The sequence below is a fragment of the Morone saxatilis genome, unplaced genomic scaffold, assembly GCF_004916995.1.
Source record: "Morone saxatilis isolate NCDOM2014 unplaced genomic scaffold, NCSU_SB_2.0 Contig16, whole genome shotgun sequence".
Classification (NCBI taxonomy): domain Eukaryota; kingdom Metazoa; phylum Chordata; class Actinopteri; family Moronidae; genus Morone; species Morone saxatilis.
The window spans coordinates 2,986,985-2,998,697 of NW_023339718.1; the positions used below are offsets into that span (position 1 = coordinate 2,986,985).

At 41.1% G+C, this 11,713-nt stretch overlaps 2 protein-coding genes across 2 annotated transcripts in view; one reads left to right on the forward strand and one right to left on the reverse strand.

Moving 5' to 3' along the window:
• The window catches only part of npc1l1 (NPC1-like 1), an 11,645-nt gene extending 5,011 nt beyond the window's left edge, over positions 1–6,634 (forward strand). The window contains exons 9-21 of the mRNA XM_035657738.1: positions 454–636; positions 731–845; positions 979–1,244; positions 1,408–1,497; positions 1,589–1,779; positions 3,149–3,276; positions 3,375–3,504; positions 3,594–3,649; positions 3,824–3,974; positions 4,055–4,286; positions 4,864–4,977; positions 5,101–5,263; positions 5,355–6,634. Coding sequence (XP_035513631.1) covers positions 454–636; positions 731–845; positions 979–1,244; positions 1,408–1,497; positions 1,589–1,779; positions 3,149–3,276; positions 3,375–3,504; positions 3,594–3,649; positions 3,824–3,974; positions 4,055–4,286; positions 4,864–4,977; positions 5,101–5,263; positions 5,355–5,578 — 2,043 coding nt within the window. The 3' untranslated portion in view covers positions 5,579–6,634. The remainder of the gene's footprint in view (positions 1–453; positions 637–730; positions 846–978; positions 1,245–1,407; positions 1,498–1,588; positions 1,780–3,148; positions 3,277–3,374; positions 3,505–3,593; positions 3,650–3,823; positions 3,975–4,054; positions 4,287–4,863; positions 4,978–5,100; positions 5,264–5,354) is intronic.
• Positions 6,635–7,432: 798 nt separating this feature from the next.
• LOC118325700 (rapamycin-insensitive companion of mTOR-like) overlaps positions 7,433–11,713 on the reverse strand; it is a 16,655-nt gene continuing 12,374 nt past the window's right edge. The window contains exons 29-34 of the mRNA XM_035658477.1: positions 10,780–11,039; positions 10,466–10,672; positions 10,219–10,371; positions 9,520–9,643; positions 9,294–9,432; positions 7,433–9,158 (exon numbers count right to left, since the gene is read on the reverse strand). Of these exons, the coding sequence (XP_035514370.1) occupies positions 9,078–9,158; positions 9,294–9,432; positions 9,520–9,643; positions 10,219–10,371; positions 10,466–10,672; positions 10,780–11,039 (964 nt within the window). The 3' untranslated portion in view covers positions 7,433–9,077. The remainder of the gene's footprint in view (positions 9,159–9,293; positions 9,433–9,519; positions 9,644–10,218; positions 10,372–10,465; positions 10,673–10,779; positions 11,040–11,713) is intronic.

Below are 11,713 nucleotides of genomic sequence, written 5' to 3' on the forward strand. Positions count from 1 at the left end.
TACCCACTGAGCTAACTGGGTGCCTGTGGCTGTTAATTTTTGATCCTGTCCCCTAACATGCTTCCATGCTAAACTAAAATGGTGAACATTATTCCTGCTAAAGCATATCAGTGTGTTAACATTGTCATTGGTAACATTGTAGCATGGTAGCATCACTGTAGACCCTTTTATGTGGTTAAGCTGTTGCTACGTAAGTTCTTGTTTTACTATAAAATTAGAGGTATGTAACATGTGCCTGGGATACGATAGAGTAAAAAGTAAAGAAACAGTACTTATCACATATATGATAAGATACTGTAGAAGTATGGCTGCGTCAGCTGTATGGTATCTCTAAGCACGTAGGTTTATTGGCCATGAAGATATACAATACAGAAAACAGCTAAAGATATTGGCTGCAGTAAATGTTCACTGAGTTAAATGTACATCTGGATTCTTATCTTTGTCTGTCTGTAGGTGGACTCCAAGTTTCTGGTGGGTCTTGGTGGGATCCTGGTGGTCGGCTGTTCGGTCCTGGCCTCCATGGGCTTCTACTCCTGGATTGGCATCCCCTCCTCGCTGGTCATCCTGCAGGTCGTGCCTTTCCTGGTGCTCGCTGTTGGAGCTGACAACATCTTCATCTTTGTTCTGGAGTACCAGGTGTGTATGTTTGTGTGCACCATGAATGTACAGCCTTGCTGATTTTGTATACCCATTTTCGGTTTTTGGTTACCCAACTCTTCCTTTCTTGCAGAGAGACGTACGGAAACCCGAAGAGAAGAGACAGGAGCAGATTGGTCGTGTCCTCGGAAACGTGGCTCCCAGCATGCTCCTGTGCAGTCTCTCTGAGTCTGTCTGCTTCTTTCTAGGTATTCTTTTGTTGCAACAGGTTTTACTGGCATGGTTAAAGAGTTGAGACTAATCTGTGCACATACAGTGTTTGAGAAGGGACCATTCATTTCTATACGTTAATCTCTACCTGTGTCTGTTCTGCTACCCAAGGGGCCCTGTCCACCATGCCAGCAGTGAAGACCTTTGCTCTGTACGCTGCTCTGGCCGTGCTCATGGACTTCATCCTCCAGATGACAGCCTTTGTCGCGCTGCTGTCCCTGGATGCCCGACGCCAAGACAACAACCGCTGTGAACTGCTGTGCTGTGTTAAAGTGTCAACCAAGCGCTCCAACAAGCCAAACGAGGGCTTCCTGCTGCCCTTGATGAGGAAGTACTACGCCCCTGTCCTACTGCACTGTTACACCAGGATCATAGTGGTAAAGCTACCAACCCTTTAGCTATAAAATAAGACAAATTAGCACATCTAATGTGAAATATAATGACATAAACTCTAACAAAATGAACATAAGCATGCATAATTTCACACAGAGGCGTTTTAACTGGATATTTGTTGAATGCATTCTGTCCTGTACTTTTCAGATGTTGGTTTTCATCTTCATGTTCTGTGCATCCATATTCCTCATGTTTAATGTGACCGTGGGTCTAGATCAGGAGCTGGCTATGCCTCAGGTCAGTAAGCGATGCTATATAAATACAAATGAACTCCTGTGCAGTCCTCTTTCAATGTAAACTTACAAAGATTATTCTGTTCTTGGTGCAGGGCTCTTACATGCTGGACTATTTCAAGTACCTGTACAAATACTTTGAAGTCGGAGTCCCTGTTTATTTTGTAACAAAAGGGGGCTTCGACTTTGCCACCATGGAGGGCATGAATGCAGTCTGCTCCAGCGTGGGCTGTGATCAGTTCTCGATGACCCAGAAGATCCAGTACGCCACCGACTACCCTGAGCTGTGAGTTTCTTTGTTTTCATAATCTGGACAGGAGAAAAAACTTGGCTTTTATACAAGTCGTACATTCTTTTATCTGTTGCGAAGCATGGATTTCTGCCTTTGTCCTTCACATCATTATTTTTTAGTAACATATCCTTGAACTTGCTGATATCGTAGTAGCAACCTCTTACATACTAGCCATCAGCAAATCAGATCAGTTAATGATAAACTCAGTTACGTGAACGCCACTAAGCAGATAAAGGGTGCCTCTAACTGATAGTCATAGGCATAGAGCGCAAACACCCAAAACATCCCCCATAATGACTGTTTAAATGAATGATCTGAAGTTGTCTGTTTAAACCATTGATTTATGGCTAATTAATAGGAAAGAAAACAATTCTCCAGCAAACACATCACTTGCATGAATGAATCCACGTGCTTATATTACCTAGCGATCACTGTGACACTGAAGGATTATAATTAACAACACACTTTTGTTTCCTGGAGATAAAAAGGATTATGGGGCCTGTTTATCGTTAGCATTATCAGTTGCTTACTGGCAAACAGCAAAGCTCTTGCCACGGAAGGGGAATTTGGCAGAATTACAGTATCGTATGAAAGTGAAAGCTTATTCCTTTACACTGCTGAAGCTCAATTAGGAGATCCTATTAAGTCACGGTCAAAAATTAAAAGAATAGTTTAACATTTTGGGTAACATTCTGTCATTGCTTGATGAGAATATGATGAGCTTGATGAGAGTCTCAAGTCTGTACAGCTAGTTGTGTCCCCCTGTTTTCAATCTTTATGCTAAACCAAGCTAACTGGCTGCTGGCTTTCGCTTTGTATTAATTGCATACAAACGTAAGTGTGCATTTCCCATAAGGTCGAATCATTCCATTAGGCTTATTATATATTTTCATATTGTCAGTGAATCCCATGAAAAGACCAAACCCAACAAGAACAAGTATTGACTGTGTAGCAGAAGCAGGATTTAGCTTATTTCTCTTTGCCAATAAGCTTTGTGTCCAAAACCTATTAAAGACACACTGACTCAGTGATGGCTGACACTACATGACAGACATGATTTCCAAAATTAAAAAATTAAAATTATTTTTGTCTAGCTGTTTTAATTTAAACTAAGCAAATGTGTGCTAACAGTAAATAAGAAGAGAGCATTCAGAAGTTTGGCTCTGAACAAAGATGATATAAAATGACTATACATAAAAATATATAGAAACTGCTGTTTGCATTTTTATGGTTAAGTATGATATTAGTTATTGAAATATTTTCAGAATATTGCTCTTTCTTGTTGAACATTGAAGTTGCCCTCCGATAAGATGACAATCTGAGTTTGAAACCCCCATTAACCCACTGATGATGTGATCTGTAGATCCTACTTGGCCATCCCTGCTAACTCCTGGGTAGATGATTTCATCGACTGGCTGAACCCTGGATCCAGATGTTGTCGTCTGTACACCTTAGGTCCAAATGCTGGAAAGTTCTGTCCTGCGAACGAATGTGAGAATCACCTCTGAGAAAACACACATTCTTCCCTGTCAATTTCCTCATATGATGAAAAGACATTAACACCCAACTCTGTTCACTTGTCACAACAGCTGCTTTCCTCTGTGGCCGCAAGTGTATGCGTCCTCCTGCTGGTGGCGTCCTCAGGCCCACTGAGAAAGAATTCTACCGCTTCCTCCCGGACTTCCTGGGTAACAGGCCTGACCTGACCTGCCCCAAAGGGTGCGTATCGTTGCTGCACACGTGCACACAAAAAAAAACATCCCAACATGAAAACAACCGTTCTCAACGCTGCTTGTCTCTCTTAACAGTGGTCTCGGAGCCTATGACAAAGCTGTGGTGAGAAATGAGATTGGAGAAATTATAGGTAGGTCATCTCAAATTATCTTAAAGCTGTCAAAGATTTTATCTTACAAAAGAAAGATTTCCCCCCCCTCCCCAGGGTTTCACAAATCATGTCTGGCTCCCCCTGTAGTTCACACCCTGAATACTTCCCACCTCTGGCTCTAAGTGAATGGTTTTCTCTCCTTTTTGCTCCCAGCCACTCGGTTCATGGCGTACCACACACCTTTAAGCAACTCTCAGGACTTCACTGCTGCACTGCTGAAGGCCAGAGAGCTGGCAGACAACATCACCTTGGGCATGAGGAATATAACGGGCACCTCGCCTGACTTTGAAGTATTTCCTTACACGTATGTACTTTTATTTTCTCTTTTCACGTGGCCATTAAATCTGCACTGTCTGTAGTTTCTGACCAGTATTTCTCTTCCAGGGTGACTAACGTATTTTACGAGCAGTACCTGACTATCGTGCCGGAGGGACTCTTCAACATCTGCATGTGTCTGCTGCCGACCTTTGTGGTGTGCTGCCTGTTGCTGGGTTTGGATCTGCGCTCCGGTCTGCTCAACCTAATGACCATAGTCATGATCGTCGTGGATACCGTCGGTGTCATGACACTGTGGAGCATCGATTACAACGCGGTGGCCCTCATCAATCTGGTCACGGTGAGAACAGGCCTATGATGGGGGTTAAAGGGGCTGGCTCCTGAATAATGGAAGGTGCCGTTGAGTTGCATTATGGGAAATGTAGGATGCAGTGTTTTTGAGGCTTAACATGTACTGGGGACTAAAAATCACAGTATTTTAGCCTCTGCTTTTTGGATTTTGACCGTTCTTACTTGATCTTTAGTCGCTTTTGAGTCCCCCAGCTCAGCAACCCTCAACAACAAGTGCAATACTGTATCGCTAAAATGTTCCTTTAATATTTCTACCATGTCCTGAAGACATTAATCTGTGGTGTAATACTTTGTTTATTTTTTGTTATTGTTTAGAAATTTAGTAATTTGAGATTAGGAATGAGGGAGTTACAATCTGTAACTACACCGCTAGATGGCATTAATTCCTACATACTGGTCCTTTAACTACGGCAAGATGTTTATAATCCGTATCATTACCATTATCTTTCATTTTTATTTAAAATGGCCTTACATTTGATATGTTTTGATATGCAAACAGTAATAGGTCTTTCATTTCTGTGGTCATTTCTTACTTTTCTCACTTACTTTCTCTGTGTTGTTCGCAGGCGGTGGGCATCTCGGTGGAGTTTGTGTCCCATATGACGAGATCCTTTGCACTCAGCATTAAGCCCACACATGTAGAAAGAGCTATGGAGGCTACGGCCAACATGGGCAGCGCGGTAAGGCAATCTAGAGCAGACATTGTTGAGTTAAAAAACTAGGGAAATAAACACTTTAAGTGCCAAATATCCACATACAGTAACATGTGTCTGAGTTAAGTATGTTTATTTTGCACCCTGTAGGTGTTTGCTGGTGTTGCAATGACCAACCTGCCAGGCATCCTCGTGCTGGCGTTTGCCAAAGCTCAACTCATCCAGATTTTCTTCTTCCGATTAAACCTGGTCATCACACTTCTAGGGTTGGTTCACGGACTCGTATTCCTCCCTGTGCTGCTCAGCTACTTTGGTAAGTGCTTTATAGGTGCTTGTTTATGTACACAATGAAAAGGTTTGAAGAACTATTGTTTTTTCACATCTTCACGTTTTCCTTTTCTTAGGCCCTGGCGTGAATAAAGCCGTGCTGCTGAAGCTCCAGCAGGACAAAGCAGAGGCCAGACGGGAGCTGGAGATGAGACACACTATAAAACAAATCTATGATAACGTGAGCTATGAAGACAACGAGGTCAGACAGGACCCCGTGGCCCCCACAGATGACAGCAGACCTTCAAAAATGATAGAAACCCAACAGGAGAAGAAAGAGGAGAGAATTGACCGTTTCTGAGCGCTGATTGCAAAACAGTTTTCAGGCTCTGATGAGTAAATACCTCTGTAACAAACTGAACAAAGATGGACACAGAAAAAGGACAGAGATGGCAAACATGGAGTTGTGTATTAGACTCTGTATGGAAATCATTAACTATGTACCTCAATCAGAAATGGACCAGTGGGACTGAAGACAGCAACACAGTTGTGCAATATTTCTGAGCAAAGCTAGAGTGGGCGAATGCAACGAGAGTCAACCTTCCTGTCTCAATGTTTGGAAAACTACACATCTGTCTTCACAAGCACTGCAGCTGGGCAAGATTTGTTGTTCAATGGTGGAATTATTAGGCGGGACAGGAAGTTGACAAATGTTCTTGAATGAGTCATTTTGTAGGTTTTTTTTTATTGAATGTAGTGATTTTGTACGTGTGAATATGTCACATTAGCGCTCTTAAGAGTAATTTAAAGGAACATACACTCCGACATTTCATCTTATAGTTTCTTTATTAGCAGTATTGCTGTCAAATGTGCAATCAGTGAAAATATATTGAATGTGTTTAAACATTTGGCATCATTTTTCATACGTTATTTATGGTACAAAAGAAAACTTGAAAAAAATGTCTGACTTAAAGCTTGCATATGTAATTAATAATAATAATAATAATAATAATAATGTATGTGATCAGCACCATTTCCTGTCCCTGAATCTCAGACAGACTCTCAGTATACTGTGTCTCAACTTGTGCATTTTGTCTTGAATACAGTGTTAAAATATAATTTCATACAATTCATAAAACATGGCAATTACTGCTTTTCTTGATACGGAGCCGTACGGCAGCACATTGCATCAGTATCACGTAACGTGAAAAACAAGCTTTTATAACAGGATGTTTTTCACGTTATAACATCATATAAACTTATCACGCTATAACAAGACAGATTACAGTTTAAACAGGTTTGGGGAGTAATGGATTACATGTAACTGAGTTACATAATCAGGATACAAAAAGAGGTAACTGTAATGCACTACGGTTACAGAAAAACATATGTAATCGGATTACAGTCATTTAGTAAACATGGGGATTTTTTAGCAGATTACAATTTTAAAAATAAATACATTTTTCTTTAAAAAATACAGAGGATACTTTATGCTAAAAATCTTGTGTTGTGTCTTCTGTTTCCAAACTTTTCAAAGGTTACATTATCTTATAGAATACACGTGCATCAATACATCTTATTGACATTGCTTTTCTCTTTTTTTTATTTGCAAATTTGGTTGTTTTGGTAATCAAAAGGTAACACAAAAAGTTCAGCATCAAGTTACCTTATTTTTTATATTATGATTAGTATTAGCTTACTGACACATTTTTTCAACAGGTAATTATTAAATATATCGGATTACATTCATAAACTAACCCTCCCAACTCTGAATATAAGTTATCACATTATAACGAGAGAAAAACTTTTTATGTTACAATATGATACTGATCCAGCTTTTCTTTTTCTGGCATGGCAGCAATACGCTTCCACAGAAAGGCGATAACATGAAAGCAGGAAACTCCAAACCAGGACACTCTGGATACTAGAAGCAAGACTGTGACATTTGTTGCCCTTGTCTGCAGGTAATTTGACAGTATAACTTCAGTTTATGTGTGTCTTTATAAGGAGTGTTTAATAATGATATTTAACATTCCTACATCCACTGCAGGAGTAATGCAGTTACCTCACAATGTCAGGATGTTCAGAGTCGAAGCTGAAACAGAATAATTCAAGTTTTCAACAGGACCACTGAGACATGCAAAGTGTGCACGCAAATTCAGATATTAGTTAAAGATACAAAAAAGAAATGAGAAAAGTGCCAAACATTTTGGGTATTTCAATTTTTGTTTTATTAACAATGCATCCCTTTCATAGGATTGTATGTTTCTTTAGGTCATCAATGCCCCCAAAAACATACTGTACACATTATACAAGGGAAACCACGATTCAGGCAAAAAAAAAAAAAAAGAAGAAAAAAAAAATCTTTTTAAATTATAATACAGTCTTGAGGAAAAAATATAAATAACTTTTTTTCTTCTCTGGTTGAGCTCACTCTATGGTACAGACATATAATAAATAGATCGGATCTGACATCACTCAGCTGATCTATGAATCATCTCTCTATGAGTCCATTTGTGTAGCAGCATTATAGCAAAAAACAAGCCAATGGAAACAGAGATCCCCCGTTTCCCTGGAAACCTTTTACAAATCCTTTAGTCATCGCACCCCTTCCCCTACCCCTCCCCCCTCCTCCATCTCAGCCAATGACAGACAGTGATATTGCATTGTGGAAATAGATTCAGGGGTTAATTATATTCCTACGATGTGATGGCAGCATGTAATGGCAACCTATTTTTTTTTCTACAAGCAAGAAACACGTTAAGGTGGCGTTACAACTTTGCCATGCTTGTTGCACATGCAGTGGAAGTGGAGCACAGAGGTAAGAAGGCAAAGAGTTGGGTAGCTGCTGGGCTTCAGCAGGGTTTGGAAAGTTTGGTACTGAATCTGTAACAAATCATTCTACAGATAAACCTGTACAACCGAACGTTTTTCCAAAGATCAACCCGCCTCCTGAGAAGCTTACTAATAATGCAATGGCTGAAGAAAAACATTAAAAGGTCCTAAGCAAGTAAAGGATGGCATAAACTAGCATTAAATTACATGCTATTCTCCTCATGTACTGTGTAAGAGTGGCATATATAGTGCTTTAGAAAATACAATACTAGTGATGTTTGATTGTCTGAGATACAAGAGATAGAAAAGTAATTGGCTGTCTGTGCTGACAAGAGGCTACAGGTTGTAGGAAGTGGTGAGGCGAGAGAAGCAAAAGCACATATCTGGCTAGAACAGATCACAGGTCGGGGCGGGATATGAACCGGGAAGGCTCCAGGTAAGTTTTAAAAACAGCAGGACCGCTTCTGTAGTGTTTTGTTTCATAAGGAGAAAAGAACGCAGGGTCCGAGGAATCACTGGGTAGACACAACAACATGCCTTATTCATTTCATTACAGAAAAAAACACCACCTCTGGAAAGAGATAAAATGTTGAACTTTTTTTTTTTTCTTTTTTTCTTTGTTTAAAACACAATGTGAGTCTTTGTCTTAATGATCCAGCTTGTCTTTAAGCATTATGTTGATGTATTATTGAGTGTTGCTCAAGATTGCCAACCCATCTGAAAACAGTATTTGGTTAAACTGCTCCCCCTTTTTCCTGTTTAAAAAAAAAAAAGAAAGTCTGAGACAGCATTAGGCGTGTCGGGTTAAATTGTGTTTACAGAGACCGACGTTTCCAGCTTGTGTTTGCTAGAAGAAAGGCGAGCGATGACGTCCTCCTCCTCTTCCTCGGCGATGGTACTCTGTTTTGAGCAACAGAAACACGCCACACGCCTCCCCATCCTTACAGCCATATCTTATATTCTATCAGTCGTTCTTTTCAATGTTTGTAGGGCGGCTGTGCGGGGAACACAACGGGGGAGGATGATCAGGATTCTGCAGGAGGGTCAACGTCCTCTCCAACAGGTTTTGGTAGCTTGGTCAGGATTGCCTCTGCTTCCTCATACATCTGAAAAAGAGAAAGGGTCAAAGCAAGGGTAGGTAATGTATTTCAGAAGCATTTTTTGTTTATATTTATTACAATTCTCTTTACATCCCAACAGATATCAATAAAATTAATAAAAATAATTATCTGGTATCTTACTGGCATGAATTGCACGTCCTGGAAGAGTTCCTGTATGAAACGTCTTGAGGTCAGGCGAAACATACAGTGGGCTAAGAGGTTAGAAACCTCGGAGTACAGGCAGATGTCGTCAAACGCGTAGGGAAACTTCTCCTTTATCCTGCAGGAAAAGAAGAACAGGTCTTTCATTGTTCTGCAATTGAACATGCATCTCTGTATGTGTGTAAAAGGAGGAGGAGAGCTTTACGTCAGTAGTCCTGTTTCGTGGCCTTTGGTTCCTACGGAGGAGCTGAGGTTGATGATGAGGCGGAGCACCTCCTTCCTCAGCAAGACTCGGGAGGCTGGGCCGTCTTCTGATATCGCCTTGCCACCTAAACGACACATATACATAAATATTCAGTTGATATGAGGCAGTATCACTGAACAAATACTTTATCATTTTGTGTCTCATCATAGTGGTTTGTTCTTATCGCAATATGATATTTTTCTATATTTTCTTACACCCCTAGTTCATATCTTGGCTAAAAGACAAAAACAAGGCAACAAAAGTTCAAATAAATACATTAAATACAAAAAGGGGAAAGAGAAAAACAACTTGCGCTGAAGGTAAATCTTAGACTGTAGTTTTAGTAATTCTAATTCATATTTCATTCAGACATTTCAGCACTTTAAAATACAGTAATTTAATATTGAAATAATATTAAAATATGAAAGAAAATCTGATTTTGTTGCAGGACTAAGGTAATACTGAAATTTTGTTTTCCAAACTACAGGTGATTATAATTTAACAAGTGAACCTTTTACAGCACATTTAATGAAACGATGAGGGTACAAATAAGTGATTTTAGTCAACATGTTTTTTTTCTTGTGTGTAAAACATGAGAAAGTCTACAAAAACATACACCACATATACGCATGCCGTGGTGGTGGTTATTTGTGGTCGTACCTATGACAATGTCAGCAGGTGTGGGCGTGCTACAGATTGAGCCCTGGGACACAGCAGCGTCGCTGCAGCCTGACACACCGGAGAACTTGGACTGAGGCATCACCTCCAGACGATGGCCGCTCTGCACTCCCCATGATGGGAAGTCCACATAGTCTGACACAAAGAAAGATAATTGGTTATATTCTGCGCTGAGTTTTAAGTATGTCCACGTGAATGAATGATTGAATGTGTGTTTGTGTCGGCTCACCTGTCCGAGGGTGCGTACTGTTGATCTGTGGCTGTGTGGGGTATCCGAGGACGATGGCTCCTACACAGTAGAGGCAGTTTTCGTCAGTGTGATCCTGTAGTCCCGTCTCCTCTGAGCCCACGGTGTGGTTCTGGTTGTCACCTCGGCATACAATCAGCTCAGAGATGCTGAACTGCTGCTTCAGTATTGGCAAAGCAGGGCGATCACCTACAGAGGGAAACACCATGGGTAACACGCTAACCAAAATCTGTCTCTTCACATTTTTGCGATTTAATTATGATTTAATCAGACGTAATTGATGCTGTTTAATTTACCGTCTCCATCACCGAAGAGGAAGCGTGTCCGCTCTTCCGACGGCGGGCTGACCCTCTGCTGAAAGTAGGCGGAGTCTCTGATGTGGAACATATCATTGATGTCCATGGGCAGCGCTAGGCCGATGTAGTCATCGTTACACCCGTAGGTGGCGCTAGAGACCATGGAGCGCACTGAGGAGCAGCGGTGCAGGGTGCTTTGGTTGATGGGACTGAGTAGTTCCTCTTTATCCAGGGAGGCAAAGCTCAGAGCCTTCAGAAACCTAGGGAGGGCAAGAGGAGAGGTGCGTGAGAGGATCCGGGGGGAGAGACTGGGACCAAAAAGGAACGTGAGGAACAAGTGAAAAAAATGTTGGATAAAAGCACAGAGACAGAGACTTAGTGAGGTGGGATAACAGCAGCTACAGGGTAAACTCACACAGAGGACATATAGTATTTTGCATATTTTTATTTTCGGAAAATAATGTTGTATTGCTGTATATTTTTTAGGGGTGGCGCTTGCTCAGACCGACGGTTCTAGCACTGCCGACGTGCCCTTGAGCAAGACACCGAATCCCCTATACCTCTATATGGAACTCCACCATCTCTCCACATTTGTATGTCTATAAGCCCTGTCTGTGTGTGACTGTATTTCAGGCTTATTGTGTAAAAAAAAAAAATCGAGTGATAAACTTTATTTCCTCATTGGGGATTAATACAGTAATCCTTCTTCATCTTCTTGTGGAAACCTGTCTCTACCTGTGTGTTGTTCATACCTCTAGGAAGGGTTACGGCTCTAAGAGGAGGGAACAACCAGCAACTGACAAATCTACATGGGGCAAACTCAATTACAAGCAACAAAGACACGTTTGTCTGGATCGGTGCTACATCTCTACTGAGGAGGACACTGGGTAGGTCCACCCACCACGGTACGAGCGTCCTGGACATCCTGCGGTAT